This window comes from Hippopotamus amphibius, chromosome 8, assembly GCF_030028045.1.
Source record: "Hippopotamus amphibius kiboko isolate mHipAmp2 chromosome 8, mHipAmp2.hap2, whole genome shotgun sequence".
NCBI lineage: Eukaryota > Metazoa > Chordata > Mammalia > Artiodactyla > Hippopotamidae > Hippopotamus > Hippopotamus amphibius.
The window spans coordinates 95,949,312-95,968,014 of record NC_080193.1 but is presented as its reverse complement, the minus strand read 5'-3'; the positions used below and the strand labels follow the sequence as shown (position 1 = coordinate 95,968,014).

Below are 18,703 nucleotides of genomic sequence, written 5' to 3'. Positions count from 1 at the left end.
ATGTGCCTACAGCCCATGCTCCAAAACAAGAGAAGCCACCGCACCGAGAAGCCCACGCCCTGCAATGATGAGTAGCCCCTACTTGCCAAAATTAGAGAAAGCCCGCGCAGCAACAAAAGACCCAATGCAGCCAAAAATTTAAAAAAAAAAAAAAAAAGGCTATTTGAGAATAAGAGACTTAGGAGACATAACAACCAAATGCAATACGGATTTTATTTGGCTCCTGATTCTAACAAATTATCCATAAAAAGATGATTTTGAGACAACTAGGAAAATATGAATATAGAGAATTTCATGATAATGATGTTATGACTAATATAAGAATAATAAAAAATAAGCAGATGATAACAACATGGGGGTATGTTGAAAAAAGAGCTCATCAAAGAAACATACAAAAGTATTTACAGTTACAATCAACAGAATTTATTTTTTAAAAGTCCATAAGAGGGGGGGCTTGGGGGGGGCGTCAAGGAAGGGAGGGAAGATGGGGATATGTGTATAAAAACGGATGATTGAACCTGGTGTACCCCCCCAAAAAAAAAAAAAAAAAAAAAAAGTCCATAAGAAAAAAATGTGTCAGGAAGGGAAATAGCTGAAATGAGTGGCAAAATCTTGAGAACTGTTAAAGCTGAAAATAAGCTGATTGACTTTGCTATGCTTTCTATATGTTAAAGTTTTTCATAATAAAAGTTGAGAGAAAAAGAGTCTGACTATTGCAGTGCTATCTGCCATTCTTATCTCTGGCTCTTAATTTCAAGTGGGATGTTCTAAAGTATAAAGGCAAAGAGACTTGGGAGCCAATATGACAGCTATATTTTTCTGAGTATTGTGACATAAAATTTGTCAAACATTTCTAGTTAATCTATAGTTTGGGACTACAGTTCAGATTCTTCAATATAATCTGTGAGCTGTTTTTCTGACATATGAGATATAGTTTGAAATTGAGACCTTCTATTTTACTCATTATTATTTTTTATTTTAAAGGAAAATTTGCAAATAGAAAAAAGTGGAAAAAAGTAAAAGCTAAAATATTTTTCCAAATCCTATCATATAAACACAAATATAGCTATATAATAAAAAATTTGATTTTTATTCTTCATCTTTTTTTTCCTATGAAATCATACTGTATAATGATTTTGTTATCCTGATTTTTCCACCTAACATTTCAAAGGATGTATGTTCCTGTATGACTACATCCTAAATACATATACTTTTTTAATAGTTATATGATATGCCTTCCAGTTGTTGTATCACAATTTATTTAAATATTCCCTATAACATTAAGTTTTAGACTTATGTTAATAGAGTTTAAAAGGGAAAAGTAAAGTTTTTATAAAAGAAAATAATTCCTGCTGGTATTAGTTTAAAAACACAGCAGGAGAAGTTTTATTTCCTTATAGATGTTGTACATCTAGCTAATACGACAGTTAACGTCACTCACAGAAACCCAAAATGATGTCAAAAACTTCAGCCTGGAATTTGCTGCTAATAATGTTTTCTCATAACTGATAAGTGACTATTGAAAATATTATGAGGGTAAAAGAATTACTTTATATGTGATTAGTTTACCAGTTTAGCTGCAGTTTTTCAATTGTGATGCCCAATTAGAAAGAATTGTTGCATTTTGTGAGATAATTATCATTAGTGGAAATAAACAGTATGACAATGATTCACTGGAATTTAATTTCATACCATATTCTGGGACTCATTAAAGCAAAGCAAACAACAACAAAAATCTAGACATTATTTCAAGTAGAAACTCACTTTCCCAGAGATAATACCCCATGGGGTAAATAAGGATACATTTATAACATTTTATCTTCATTTTAGAGTATGAGATCTAAAAACCAATAACTATCTCTATGATGATAAAATGTAATGCTTCATTTGTTTGAAGACTCAATCTTTTCAGCTGCTCAGTTCCTGGTGACTCATCTTAAACCCTGCTGCCAAGATTAATAAAACTAAGAAAACAATTCTGACTTCAGGGAGAAACTGCCATTAAATAAGAGATGGGGGTTGGGAATCAATGAATAAAAAGTAGGCGAAACAGCTGCCCTGAAAAATAATTAACCAAGTGAATGTACTTTAGACATTGAAAGAATAGCTCATACTATAAAAATTACCTTAAATACTTTTTAAAAAATTGTATAAAACATTAACTTCTATGTGGTCCACTAAAAACTAATATACAAAATAGGTAACCCAACTTTTAAAATTCAAAATTTAAATTTCTTCTAACCTAACTATATACAAAAATTATGATATAATGTTATATAAAGCTAGAATGAGAATGCTTTATTAGAAGCACTTATAAGTTTACTTATCTGGTAAGCCCAAGTATACAGAACACAGCTGAAATTGCAAAAGCCTTTTAAATAACAAAATAAGATCTTAGTAAGTCCATGCATGAGAGCTCACTCCTGCTACTGTTAAGAGAGAGGTCTTTTCTCTTACTACAGAATGTCTCTTATTATAGTATAGGTACCTCTACCACTATAACTTTGGTTATCTGATTTTCTAGTCCAGAGTTAAATTAGATGAGAGGAAGCAAAATTGCAGGAGACAGTCATGAGACTGACAACTAAAATATCAATCTGACTGTGGGAGAGAAAAAGCAAATAAGTACAATTTTTTTTTTTTTTTTTGGAATGCTGATCACCTGAAGGAAATCTTAGAAGACTTAAATCTTAAATTTGATTCATTCAAAAAATATTTATTGGCATCCAGGTTATGACTCACTGATCTAGATGCTAGGAAAATAGCATTTAATAAGACAGACAAAAAAAGTTCCTACTCTCATACAGCTTACATTCACATCCAGGAAGGCAGATAATAAACAAGTAAAAAAAAATTATATCACACTTATCTCATTTGATCCTCAAAAATACTCAGGAAGCAAACTAGTCTCATTTTAACTGTGATTTAGAAAGTTGCCTAAAATCACAATGCTACCAAGTTGCAGAGTTGGGACTGATCTCAGACCTATCTGATTCCAAAACAATTTTAACAATGCAATGAGTTTTCTTCATAGCACTTAATGAGGATTTTAAACTACACATTTATTTGTGTGATTATTTGGTTGATGTCATTTTTAGATTCTATACCATAAGGTCAAAGATTACACCTGGTTTTGTTCAACATCATATTCCAATCCAATCCAATGCCTGGCACATTGCCATCACTCAGTAGGTATTTGTTGACTATTAAGTGAATTCTTTTATAGGTATACAATTATTAATCTCAATAGCCTCTGAGGATGTGGTCATAGTGATGAGCCTGAGTTTTCAAAGAAAAACTGAATTAAGTTCAGAATCATCCAAGAAAGGCAATGTTTAATACATTTGACTTAAACAATTCTTCCAAATGGCTTATTTGAAAGTTTTTGACACCTGAGTAGAATCATCATTCCTCCTACTGTCTTTGGTACTTCTCTCCATAATAACTTCCAGATTATGCTTTAAAGTTACTAAAATATGTTGAGTAATTTCTCTTTATTCACTAAATCTCTAGATTTAAGCTAACAAAAAACACCCAAAGCAAAGCACAATAGTGATATTACAAAAAGATATACATTTTAGGCTGTATTGAGACCTTTTTGGTTTTTATTTTTAATTTGTTTGAAAAAATGGAATTCCTTACAAATAAACATTTAATTGAATATTATCACTAGAAACTACTTTAGAAAATATTTGTATCCCAGTAAATTTAGGATAAAAAAAAGTAAGATGTAAAGAGATTAACTGACTTGCCCAAAATGTCAAAAACAAAAAGTATACTTGTAAAAACTGTATACTTCCATCATCTTAAGTTGCCCACAAACCACTAAATTAAAAACCACTATACTTAACAATAAACAACAGTTAAAACCTTTTAGGGGGGAGGAAGGAGATTAAATGTCCCAAGACGGTCTTTTGAGAAGGTATGTTCTGTATGAGAATAAAATCCAACAGTGTGTTTACCCTGGACTTAAGAGTACTTAGTTTAAATACAGAGTCCCAAACAAATTAAGTAGACCAAAAACAAGTCAGCAACTTTTTATCTTCCCAAGAGATAGGATGGAAAAATAGATGGTACCTCAGTGACTCCAACGTGACAAGTGTCTTCAGTAATAGCTGGCCTATAAGGCTCCACATATGCCCTCAAACACTTATCATAACTCAGGCCACTCTGAAGTACTTATTTAAAAGAGTAAGAATAGTTCAATAAATGACCAGTACCCTGCCCAGGATTTGAAAGAAATAACTGACTATCCACAATTTTAATATACATTATATACTGTCTCCCTGTATCCGGTATGTTTACTGCAAGACATACCTAAAACTCTTAGTCAATGATCTGTTGAGTGATATACTACATTTTAATAGATGAAACGTGACTTTTAAGATGATATAATTGTAGAAACTGGGTTAGAGTATAGATTTAATGATTGTCAAATGTTAGTTAAGACATTACAAAATTTTTAGAACCAAAAGAATATAAATATTTAGATAGCATAATGAGTTTTAAGGAGATGTAAGGCAAATATATACTATTTATCACAGTAAATCACCAAGTTTCCAGTTAGTTTTAAATATACCTTTTGCCTCTATCTACAAACACTCTGCAACTTCCTATTATTGTACTGCTATTATTAGGTCTGACATTTGCATTAATTTACACATTTCAGCTGAGTATGTACCTCAAAATTCACAACTGAATGTAAGATTACTTTTCAGGTCATAGGGGACTATTAAAAATACACTATAGCTACTGATCCTTTTTCTTCAGCCATTCTTCATTTGCTTTCCACAAATACATATGAATGCTTTCATTGGAAAAGATAGGACATCCTACATTAAGACAGATATGATAGGTAAAGAAAAGGGGGAAGGTTATAAATTCAATAACTGGATCAGTCTCTATCACCAAATTTTAAGATAACATTGAAATGAGATTTAATTTTCTTTGTTTCACTTTCAACAAATTAAATATCACATTCCTACTTCTATCTTAAAATTCTGATATTTTATGGTTATAATTTTAACAATGTGGGACTAGACATTGTATTTTCTATTTACCCTTTTTGAAGTATCTAATTTTTACCCTATTTTAACTTTTTTATTGTAAAATATAAGATATCTACAGCTAAGTACATAAAACATTTATCTTATGTGTAACTTGTAAATATGCAGCAATACCTAACCTACTCCTCCACTGTCCCATAATTACCACTCAGGTCAAGAAATGGAATATTACCAGCACCTAAGAAACCCTTGCTCCATGCGGACCTCTCCATCATATTAACTTAGATCGCCTAACACAAAGTCTATTTTATAATAAAATGTCGAATACCTCATGTAATTTATTGAATACTGTACTGAAAGTGAAAAACAGAATAGTTGTATGGGTATAGAAAGGTTGTAAGTATACTGGCTGTTTACCCTCATGATTCTGTGGCTGACAGGGAGCTGCAGCTTGCTGCCACTGCCCAATATCACAAGAGAGTATCGTGCCATGTATCCCGAGACCAGGAAAAGATCAAAAATCAGAATCTGACATACAGTTTCCACTGAGTACATATCACTTTCGCACCACTGTAAAGTTGAAAAACTGTAAGTCTGACTGCAAATTTGGGCTGAAAATCCAGGTCAAAGTTTTCACCATGGTCATACTATCTCAAAGTAGGTTTGCTTTTTTTCTTTTATCTTCTGCTGTGCTCAGCACCAAGGCAACTCTCCCCATGGTGCCCTATGAGTGGCAAAAGAGAAACAGTTTTTGTTTTTTTTTAATTGAAGTATAGTTGATTTACAATGTTGAGTTCATTTCTGGTGTACAGCAAAGAATATGAAAAAGAATATGTATATATACATATATATTCTTTTTCATATTCTTTTCCATTATGGTTTATTACAGGATATTGAATATAGTTTCCTGTGCTATACAGTATGACGTTGTTTATTTTATATATAGTAGTTTATATCTGCTAATCCCAAACTCCTAATTTAGCCCTTCCCCACCCCCTTTTGCCTTTGGTAACCATAAATTTGTTTTCTATGTCTGTGAGTCTGCTTCTGTTTTGTAAATAAGTTCATTTGTATCATATTTTAGATTCCACATATAAGTGACAACATATGGTATTTGTCTTTCTCTGTCTGACTTACTTCACTTAGTATAATAAACTCTAGGTCTATCCATGTTGCCATAAATGGCATTATTTCATTCTTTAATGCCTGAGTAGTATTCCATTATATACATATATATATATGTGTACCCCACATATCTTCCTTATCTATTCGTCTATCGATGGACATTTAAGTTGCTTCCATGTCTTGGCTTGTATTTGTATTACGTGTATTGTAAGTAGTGCTGCTATGAACATTGGGGTGCATGTATCTTTTCAGATTAGAGTTTTTCTCCCAATATATGCCCAGGATTGGGATTGCTGGATCATATGGTAACTCTATTTTTAGTTTTTAAGGGAACCTCCATACTGTTTTCCATAGCGGCTGCACCAATTTATATTCCCACCAGCAATGTAGGGGGGTTCAGGAAAGGGAATCAGTTTTCTTATTTACATTTACTGTGAAGGTGCAGCTCCTGGAGGAAGGTGATCCCAGCTAAATATGCACAGGATTTCCTTTTATCTCCCTGTTATAGGCAAGGCCACAGGCTTTGATTTATCATCCTCTAACCCCATAAGCTATTAAAACTTCACTTGATTTTTCTGGATTTGGCTTTGATTCTCTCTTTCTCCATAAAGCTATCAAAACCTCAACTTAATTTTGCCAGAATTTTGTCTCAGACAAAGTAGACTGCTATGCTTTGTTTACTTTTCTGGGTTCTTGCCATTTTTTATCTTTTGGCTTAGAAATATCATTAACAACACTCAATAATTTCTCATTTTCAAAGTAAATAACTAAAAAAAAATCTTATTCAATCCCCCAATTCCCCTTCTGGGTACATATCCAAAAAACAAAAAGCTGGGAGTCCAACAGATATTTGTATACCCACATTCATAGAAGCATTATTCACACTAGCCGAAAGGTGGGCGCAACCCAAATGTTCATACAAGAATCAATCGATAAACAAAATTGGTCCAAACAAAATAGCAACTCAGGGCCTGGGGGTTGTGAGGGAATCTGTTCTTAGGGACTGGATGCCTCTGCCTCGCTGAGTCTAGTGCTAACTGTCCCCCTCCCTTCCTAACAGGTTCTGAGTAGTTCCTGAGACCTTGTTCCACAGGGCTTAGGCATGGGACTGGGGCTATAGAAGTGCCTACCCTTTCTGTTTTCACTGAATGGTTCATTCTAAGGGAGGAAAAAGTGGGAGAGAGCTAGATTGGGGAATGGGAGTGTCAGGGAGGCAAGTGTTTTGTGTTACTATGTCAATAAACTGATTTAAAGTTAAAAAAAGGTCCATACATAAAACAGAATTTTATTCCCTTAAAAAGGGAATGTTGACACATGCTACAACATGGATGAACCTGGACAACATTATGCTAAGTGAAATGAGACAGTTACGAAAGGATAAATACTGTATGATTTCACTTATATGAGGTACCTAGAGTAATCAAATTCACAGAGATATAAAGTAGAATGGCGGTTGCTAAGAACTGGGAAGAAGGAAGAATGTGGAGGTATTATTTAATGGATATAGAGTTTCAGTTTAGGAAGATGAAAAAAGTTCTGGAGATGGATGATGGAGACTATTGACAAAAACGTGAATTACTTAATGCCACTAAACTTAAAAATGGTTAAAATGGTACACTTTATGGTATGTACATTTTACCAAATTTTTAAAAATTCATATGAAAATGATGAATTTTCTTACCTTCACATTTACTTAAACACATAAAATGAATAGTATTTATATGTTTAATAGGGTATCTTCAGAAAGCGCTTTGTGGTTAAGTGTCAAGTTTGAATAACATTAAATAGACCAAGCCCTTACGCTAGAAGAGCTGTGAGTTTGAAAGATGTTTTGTACTTATAAAACTATGTGTAAAGAAAAAAATGACAATATTGGAAAAACAGAAAGATACAAGAAACAAAACTAGGCTTCATTTGACATTTTACTCCCAAGGTCAAAAGGTTCATAGGTAAATAAATTTCACATTGCTTCAATATGGATATCTCTAAATCAAAACTTTTTCATATATCACTATAATGTGAAATTACATATCTGATTAATTTTCAAAATCTGTGGTAATATTCTTAAACATGAGTAATGTAAAATAATCTGTTAAATTTATAGAATTTCATTACTATGCATTTATTTTATTAAAAATTCAATTAAGTAACAGTTTAAAATTCTTAGTTTTACAAATATCAAGTAAGTACTTTTCACAATATAGTTAAGAAACTAAAACAAAAACAAAAACCCTTAGAAACAACATAACATCCTTCTCTACAGGTAGGCTGCTCTGCTACTGAATAAGAAAGATAATGGAGGAAAACAAAGGAAAGGGGATGTGCTTTACTTGTCAATGTCTATCCACACCTTTACCAAACTCCTTCAGCTCCCTTTCTTTTCTTATTTTAGCTATAGTCACTTAAAAACAAAAAAAACCTTCTTGACTTTGTACATCCATTTTATAACAGCCTTTACAGTCAGCAGCCTTGAAAATATAATCTTGACTCCTCTCTATTTCATTTCCCACCCTTGATAACCCACTCTTATCTCTCTGTCATGCTACTACATATTCTTGCTAAGGTCTCAATTTGTAACTGACAAAACCAAGAGATATTTTTTAGTACCTCTTTTTTGGCATCTGACACAATGACCACATATCCTCAAAATTTTTTACTTCTCCTTCAGTGTTAATACTTTCTTATCTGTAACATATTCCAGTTTCCATGTTCCTGGTTAAATATATTTGTATACTATTGTATATATTATCATAAATAGAATTTTTACAAAAATTTTAATGAGACCTGGAGTGTCCCGCAAATCTTTTGTTTCACACAGCAGTTTGCTTATTATATGATAACAAAACTTATTAAACTTAAAGATCAATTATACATTTAGGACTTCCCTGGTGGTTCAGTGGTTAAGAATCTGCCTGCCAATGTAGGAGACACAGGTTCGATCCCTGGTCCAGGAAGATCCCACATGCTGTGGAGCAACTAAGCCCGTGCGCCACAACTACTGAGCCCGCATGCTGCAACTACTGAAGCCCACTCACCTAGAGCCTGTGCACCACAACAAGACAAGCCACCACAATGAGAAGCCTGCACACTGCAATGAAGAGCAGTACCTGCTCACCACAACTAGAGAAAGCCTGTGCACAACAACAAAGACCCAACACAGGCAAAAATAAATAAATTAAATAAATAATAAGTCTAAAAAAAGTTATACATTTAAAAACCTCTAACATTCTAAAATTTCTCACCTCTCAGAGCTGATGAAATGTAGCTGAATTACATTTTCTAGCAAATGTTAGAAAATAAATACAATCTTTCCTTCAAGGGAAATATAATATTTTGATAGCAAATGTGAAATAAGTGCTTTTAGAGAAAAGCTCATGTACAATAAGTATTTGGAAAAAACGTTGACTGCTGTCAAAAATAAATACATTAGTAAAATTAATGACATTAATTAAAACACATATGTCAGCACACTTCAAAAAGCTGGAGAACGAATTTTTATCTACTCTTAAATCTACCAAAGAATTTTAATAGGCTTTGAACCTGTTATAAACTTTCAAAAATAAACTTTCAAATTAGTTTGTAGGAACGACTACTTAGCCTCAGGAAAGAAGGCAATTACTAGCTGATTTCAACAAGGATCTTTGACTATTTGTACATAAGATTCAAAAAGTATCATGATTTAATAAATACAGCCAATGGTATATTTCTTTCATTTGGATTTATGTGTCTTTATGAAGTACATTTTTCAACTATGACAGCTATTAAAACCAAATATTCAAACAACTGCACACAATTCCATTATTATATTATTTTAAACAATTACATGTTACAGTCCCTACTAGACTGTAAGTCATTTGAAAGTGGAGAGTTTGTCTTCTTCATCATTGTATTCCTAGGACTTTGACTATATGATATACAGCAAACAGTTATGCAATAAATACTTTTGAATAAATGACCAAAAATATAGGCAAGTACTTTAAAATGAAAATTAGTACACATACACACACACCACACACACACATATGTATAATAGTGTAATGCCTAGTTAGGTAAACAAAATATTACCTAAAATTGACTTAGCCTCAAATCACAATCTGATGGTGTTTAATGGCTCAATGTGTAATAATGACTTTCTTAATGAAGAAATGTTCTGATAAATGAAGATATAATAGTTATGCTATACAACATGTGAGAATCTGTACTTTCAAAGTGAATCATCAGTGATATAAGGAATGAATATAAAGTCAACAAAAATAAAGCAAAACTAACAGAATGACTGTTTCCATAATAGAACAATGTAAAAATGACCCAGCACAAACAAAATTGTAAAAGTATTAAAAATTAACTTTCAAAAGAACAAATCAGAAATAAAAATAAAATAACAGCATTTTTATTTCAAGACTTAGCTGATATCCACTAGTTTCATTAAGAATCTGGTAGTGGGACTTCCCTGGTGGCATAGTGATTAAGAATCTGCCTGCCAATACGGGTGGGACACAGGTTCGATCCCTGTTCTGGGAAGACCCCACATGCCACTGAGCAACTAAACCCATGTGCCACAACTACTGAGCCCCCGTGCCACAACTACTGAAGCCCATGTGCACCTAGAGCCTGTGCTCCACAACAAGAGAAGCCACTGCAGTGAGAAACCCGTGCACCGCAAGGAAGAGTAGCCCTCACTCGCCAAAACTAAAGAAAGCCCACGCACAGCAATGAAGACCCAACACAACCAATAAATAAATAAGTTACTTAAAAAAAAAAAAAAAGAATCTGGTAGCTACTTAGCATGATTTTCACCATGGTATAAATTTTCCTTTCATGTTATATTTTTTTAAATAATAAACCATATAATTATTAATATAAATATTTCCAAAACTAAATTACACTTAGTCCTTTAATGGTGCTTAAAGCAGCCAACATTAAAATTTTATTTGAAAAAAATTAAGATGCACAAACAAAATAATATTCTACTAGCTTTTCAATTCTAACTGCATCTTTTTTTTTTTAACATTTTTTAACTGCATCTTTAAAAGGAAAGATTCAAAGAGAAAAGTAAACACAATAAAGAAAACAAATGCTGTTCCCAAAAAGAAGGATTTATAATATCTATATTTTTTGCTTGGTATGATATAATAAATTGCTAAGGATTATAGGAATTACTATATTAATTACATTTAGTAAAAAATTTACCTTATAAAAGCTGAAATACAAAGTGACTCATTTAGGGGAACTTCCCTGGTGGTCCAATAGTTAAGACTCTGCGCTCCCACTCCAGGGGGCACGGGTTCCATCCCTGGTTGGGGAACTAAGATCCCTCAGGCTACAGGGCACGGCCAAAAAAAAAAACCAAAACCCACAAAATGACTCATTTACTAGATGAGTAAAACTTAAGCTGAATATTATGGATGATATCTACCAATCAATCTTCCATACCCAAACTATATATAGGGTCTTTTATTCTTAAAATGCACTGCAAAGGCAGTTTGGAGTTGAAGACTATAAAATGTACAAAATAGAGGGTATACTAAATACAGCAGTATTTCTGTAGCAAATGGTATCACTGTTTTTCTTTTTTAGAAACATTATAAAACTTCCTGGAAAGCTTTCTCCTTCATCTCAGGTTTACAGTTCCCTTAGCTATAAAAGTTTGATGTTATCTAAAAATGTACCCATGGTTTATTGATTGTACTCTAATAATGCTTAAGCAAGAAGAAAAAAGAAGCTACAATACTTAAAAGATCAAAACAAAATGCAAATAAAATAAGCAAAGCCAAATTTAGTAGCGAAACTATCCCACTGATACCTACCTCCTGGAAATGCCATTAGCCAGACATTTATGGCTACAGGATTTAGAGGAGAGGGGTGATGACGCTGGGGACAAGTTGAGAGGGGCAATCAAACTATTGATGATCTCAGTCAACTGTGCACTCTGCAAGAAAACAGTAAACCTTTTAATACAGCTAAGCAAGAAACATGGTTAAATCATGACATAAGGCACTCAGACCTTCACTGCCCATTAAAGTTTAACTTCCCGTGAAACAAGTAAATGTTTATGTTTTAGTAAATATTTTACTCTACAAAGACAATTTACACCATTACCGATTTTTCCATTTATTATAAATAAATCTACATTTAAAAGTACTCCTCTTTTTCCATATCCTTTTTGCTTCAGTCCCTTTGTCTACTCATCCTATCCTCTAAAACATTTAAACTCAGCTGAAGCATCTACATAATATTTCCTTCGAGGCAGCCAAATCAATAATAAACTCACAGCTTTAATTTATTGAGTCCACTATGTGCCAGGCACTATACTAAGCACTAAACAAAGAATATTTCTAATCTTTACAACTAACCTGCCAAGTAGATAATATTAGAACTACTGATACTACTATTATTAAAATCAATTACAGAAGAGGAAGCTGAAGCAAAAACAGATTAAGCAGCTTAATTAGGCTTGAATCCTATACCATACTGTTTCTCAATATTTTTCCTAATTCAAATATACCAATTTTTTTCAGGAACCTCAAATTTTATCGACACTTATCCCAAACTTACATGTAACATATTTGTAATATATAATAAATATTACATTATTCTCAAAACAATCACATACAACAATTATAATAAGCATAGGCCACATCAATGGAAACAGTACATTTCTACAAAAGACTGACAACTTTTTTCACTACATATGTAATCCACTGTAGTTCATTGTAGAAAAAAGGGAAAGTATGAAGAGATTTCAAAAATGAAAAGAAAATAACCTGTAATCAAATTTCACAGAGAAAACCACTGCTAACATCTTGGTACATATCCATCCCCCAAGACAAAATTTTCACATTGAATACATGTGAGCATGAGTGTATGCACAACATGCACACATGTGCGCACACACACACCCTTTTAATTAAATTATGCTGCATCAATTTTCTAAAATCTAGTTTTCTTAGTTAATATAGTGTGACTATATTTTTAAAACATATAGACATATTTCACCATTTTATTAACTGAAAGATATCCTATTATAAAGTAGAAGAGTACATGGAATAATTATTTTGAAACTTCATTTGTATGAAACAAATAACATGCTAAAAGAAATGAGACTAAAGAATGATAGAACTAAATATAATATTTGAAGTCTTCAAAAAGTCTTTCATGAAAAAGACTGAAATGTTTCTGCCACTTATTTTCTTGAAAAATAATACATATCTAATGACTTCATTTTTTAAATTATTACATATTTTTAGATTAAAGTTAGTTTTCAAAATCACCAATACAAACATTCTTTACCCATTATCAAGTATTTATTAATTTGGTCATACAAAGAAATTTATAGAGTACACTCTTCTCACTTTTTCCACCTCCAAAAATATCTAAAAATCTTCTTGGCCACTGGAGGTCGGCTAGTCAGTATGTGTGAATAATTGGGCCAGAGGGAGAGAGTCACAACCAACCCCCAGCTTCACCCTAACAACCACCCCACTCCAGCCCAATAAAATCTCAAATACTTGAGATCATATTTGGGACAGAAAATCCACAATAAAAATGAGAATAAAAGTAAAATTAGCAGGAGCATAATTTGAGCTTTGAAAAAAAACTCATCAAACTTAAAAGTCTAAACACTTACTAGCTATTTATAATAAAGTTTCTAAACACCAGTGTGAAATTTATTTTAAATTATCTGAAATTCTAAAATAAAGTCACCTTTCAATTTATGAACAAAATGTATTACCTAATAATGGAAGTATGCATTAATACTATGAATCAATGTTATTTTTTAAAACTCATATCAGACTACAACTCAATAGTTCCTTTATATCTTAACTGTCAACTCTGTTTTTGTTTTTGTTTTTTATCATTCTTTTTTTTTTTTTTTTTTGGGGGGGTACACCAGGTTCAATCATCTGTTTTTATACACATATCCCCGTATTCCCTCCCTTCCTTGACTCCCCCACCTCGAGTCCCCCCCACCCTCCCTGCCCCTGTTCTCTAAGGCATCTTCCATCCTTGAGTTGGACTCCCTTTGTTATACAACTTCCCACTGACTATTTTACAGTTGGTAGTATATATATGTCTGTGCTACTCTCTCGCTTCGTCTCAGTTTCCAACTCTCTGTTTTTGAAGAACATAAATAACTTTGGCAAGCAAAACATTCCTTTAACAGTTAATTTAATCAAGTCCAAGGATTACCTTATCTATATTCAAGTTCCACTATGGTCACCAAACAGTTATATACCAATAGATTATATTTAAAAAAATATGTGTAACACCAGGCTTGCCACCCCCTCCTCCATTTACTCAGCCCTAGACTGTCTTCTTCAACGAGTATTTGAAAGCAACTTAATTTTTAATTGGCCTATAAAAACATTAGCATATGTTTTAAGAGCACATTATTACCTGTTCATAGGTGATTTATAAATGACCTCTATAAGTGATTGCTGCTGCCACTTTCTGCATCCTTTTCTTCTCTAGGTCTAGAGCCATTAGTATTCTCACAACTCCTGGTTCCTTTCCCTCCCAAAGCCTCTGACACTCCTGTCAGCAGTGGCACCTAAAATGAACATGATACCCAAGGCCACCTTCACAGAGAAGCAACCCATGCAGTAACACAGGGCTGCACTCAGAAGGATCCCATGTTTGGCTAATGCTCTGCTGTCACTGGCTTAAAACCTAAAACCTGTTTTTAACAAAGGGCTATGTTATTTCACTCTGCACTGGGCCCAGAACTCAGGTCCAACCAAACAAACTGGTGCTACCAAGGAGAAAGAAAAAATGCAAGAAATCTCTTTCCAAAGGATAAGTAGTAACCCACAGGTAAAGAGAGTAAAAGATATGACTGATAAAGTAAATACATTATTCTGTGTGAAATAACTAGAATCAAACTGAAAGGGTATTGATCCTAAGGGATGAGGGGAGGGGAAACAAAAGAGGGAAGAGGAATATAATCAACACTAATGTAAAACACCACTTATATGGTAAAGTGCATTCCATTTTAACAGATAATTACAAAATAACTTTCTGAATTATAAAATATTCATAATAGTATTTTGACTATGCACTGGAAATTAGAAAATTTAGAAAAACTCTAGGCAACTGTAAACTTAAAAAATATGAGGTGGGAGAAGCTATCCCACATTCTGACTTACCAGGATTAAGACAGTAGTAATCTGGTACTAAATTATTTCAAAATGTATATCATGGGGAAAAAAAAAACAAAAAAATTAGATGTGGGCAGGCATGAGAATCCATATTACCCACTGGAATAATGTAATCATGCAGCCGTGGTCCCAACTGAGTATACTCCAGCAGATTCAGTCTGAATGCAAGTTAACAAACTCCTAGAAAGCCAGGTTTGTTCAAGAGCCACCAAAGTCTAGATTAAAATAAATGGCTAGATTTCAAAGGATAAACATAGGACAGAATAATTAAACTTCTGGGTCATCCATACGAGGATTTAAATACCAGGAAAAGCTATGGAATCAAAGTGCTTTATTAGGGGTTTATTAGACTACCTATTTCCATGATCATTTTTTAATGAAAGAATCCATATGCCAATGTTATCTTTCACTCAAACTTTCTCTCAATAAATTAATCAAACACCCCATTCAGATCTATTAATTGGTACCACTGTTCTTTTCCCATGAGAAAAATCCAATGATGAGCAATTTTGTTAGAAAACAAGATTTTCCAACCCTACTATAAATGAGTTATCACCCTATAGCTATGTATCAATACTTTACATATTATATTTAAATAACTCTGATTATATCAATATTATTATAGAGACTAACTAAATATTTCCATTGTATTTAATGTCAAATAGCCACTTTAATCACCAAAATCTTAAGCAGAGAGACATATTTATTTGAAGAGTTTATAAAATCAAAAGTCATTTTATGCCACTCACATTTTACTCCTATTTCACATTACCTGTTTTTCTATATTGCGAAGTAGTAGTGTAGGGCTACTTGGTGACATTTCAAAGTCTTGCTCTGGTAAAGGATCTTGACTCTCTGGAGGAAGCTGGGGATTCCCTGTAGTGTTTAATGAGGCTACTTGGTCTGCAAATTGTATTTGTTTTCCCAAAATGTCTTTCGGAAGTTGACATTCTTCTAGGATCACTATCCCCTGGACAAACAGCAATTAAAGAGTTGCAATGAAAGCAAACTGACTGCTAGATCAACTCTAATATTACAATGTACTTGAACCATGCTTTTTATTATTCCTTGGAAATCAGAAAACAGATACTTGGAAGTACAGTTTAATTCTGTAAAAAAGTCGCTGATTTAAAATGTGCAGCTAAAATAACGTATATTTGATGGGTTAGGCTTATAAAATAGTCATAAATTATATACAAGCAGTTATTTTTCTCATTGGTTTTAGTTATTAGCATTAAAAGCATGACACATTTAGAATAAAGTAAAAGGCTTATACACAGAATATGAACATTTCTGACCAAAATTTAGAACATTTCCAGATATAACCTTCTGTTATTTTGGTCACTAGCATTTCCATTTGAGTTCTGTACTTGAGCACTTGTAATTTCATAAATTAAAATATCAAACTTACAAACATCCAAACAATAATCTAACTTTATATCAACTCCTTTCAGAGAACTCTAAAGAACCCCAACCCTGCTGCTGCCAGTCAGCAACCATGGGTAGGACTGCACCACTGAGAAAAAGTATTCTCTAGGCCAAAGTCCTCATTGCTTACAGAGTAGATGAGTTAATAATAAACAAACAAGTTTCCAACTTTGATGGGGTATTTTCTGAAATGTAAATAACTGGAAAAATGAGTAGGGACCTAGCTGCCTCTGTGCTCCCTGCCTACCGTTCATACACACACATACCTATTCCTCAACTGGCTTGCTGAACTTTTTCCCACATTCCTTAGCTTCTTCACTCCAACTGTCCTCACCCTTAAATCCCTCAGAAGTAATGACGACAGGAGAGAAAGGGGGAAAAAGGAGTCCACAGGGATGACCTTAATGGTTTTCATACTTCTTGTCGTAAAATTTCCTTCCTTCCTACCCCTTTTACTACACTTCCCCCTGCAAAGAATAATATATGTTATTACAAAATATATAAGTATGTGTGTGTGTATATACTTTTTTTTTTTTGAAAAATGTCAATAAGTTCCTATAGGCTGGTTAGAAAGTTAGTAAATGCCTAATGTGGCTAAAATATTATATTCTTGGAATGAAAAACAGACTAAAACATTATAGTCTAATATAGTCTATATACATTTGTAGTCTAATATAAACAGACGGTATTTCAAGATGGGACAAATAATTAAATAATTGCTGTGGGCTAACTTATATCATGTATAAGTGCTATACATAGGAATGGAAACCACCTATAGATTTTGTTATATATAAGTAGCCTTAATTTACACTATAATTTAGAGAATAGATCACTCTAGAATTAACATGAATTAAAAATACATTTTATTATTTTATAGTAATATATTACAAATGATGCTTGGTAAAAGTAACATTTTTTTATTTTACCTATACTTGTAACAGCGCTAGTAACTTCTACAAAGATAAGGGGATCCAACTGTTGATCCCACCTCAATGACTATTTTCATAGAATGAACAAATATGGCTGTCAAGAAATCTGAAGAAACATATTTAAAAGAAATTTCTATATCACTATTTTAAAAATTAGACTTGACATAGTACCATCATTCTCAAAAGCTCTTGAAAGTATCTGAAATGTCTACCCAAAATCTGTACAAGTCTCTAGTAGGTTTTTCACAAGTACTTGTATACAAAAGAAATATAAGTTTTCACTATATTAAATTAATTATACATTCCTTTGGTTTGATAACAGTTTATATTATGGGCCAGGGTGCTGTGAATTACACTGATTTTCATAATCCCTACTTACAATATTATTTCTATGGAAAAATTGATTCTGAATTTCAAAAGCCCAATTTCCAAACCTTTAGAATACTACCTTTTTATAAGTAGGAGGCCTGCTATAGTTAATCCAATGAAGAATAATATTTTAAAAATTCAACAAGGGAGACACTCATAGTCAACTTCATAATCTATTTTGTTCTTTTAAACTACTGCCCTGGACAAAACTCTCACGGTGTTTAAGAATGGCCCATGATTTTTCTCTGCCATAACCAAGAGAGAGAAGAAAGGAAAGAAGATTAAATCCTCTGGAGACACTGTAGAAATAGTTTCTCTTCTTAAAAATCAGGAAAAGAATAAACTGTGTTAGGTCACCATGATGTATATTTTACAATTTTGTTTGTTAATTATAACTCAATCTGAATTTAAAAAAAAAAAAAAGATCAGGAAAATAGTCTAATGATAGATAAAATAAGGTAAATAACAAAGACATGAAAATTTTTTAGAAGGATGAGTTGTGTTAACTGAGACAAGTGAAAACTGTAGCATAAGTTGAAAGCAAATCAGCTGCTTAGAGAAGACAACTATTCCTGATAATAACACTACAGAGATCCCCACCTCCACTTCTCATAGAGACAACATAGTGTAAAAAAAATAAACAATTGCTTCAGTGAAACAGGAGGGAAGGGGGCAGAGCACAACCTTT

General features: G+C 32.8%; 1 protein-coding gene across 15 annotated transcripts in view; it reads right to left on the bottom strand.

The window, feature by feature from the left end:
* KANSL1L (KAT8 regulatory NSL complex subunit 1 like) overlaps positions 1 to 18,703 on the bottom strand; it is a 146,129-nt gene that overhangs the window by 66,965 nt on the left and 60,461 nt on the right. For all 15 annotated transcript variants that reach the window (XM_057746054.1, XM_057746061.1, XM_057746059.1 and 12 more), the window contains 2 exons: positions 16,062 to 16,259; positions 11,939 to 12,060 (listed from right to left, as the gene is read on the bottom strand). In XM_057746054.1, the coding sequence (XP_057602037.1) occupies positions 11,939 to 12,060; positions 16,062 to 16,259 (320 nt within the window). The remainder of the gene's footprint in view (positions 1 to 11,938; positions 12,061 to 16,061; positions 16,260 to 18,703) is intronic.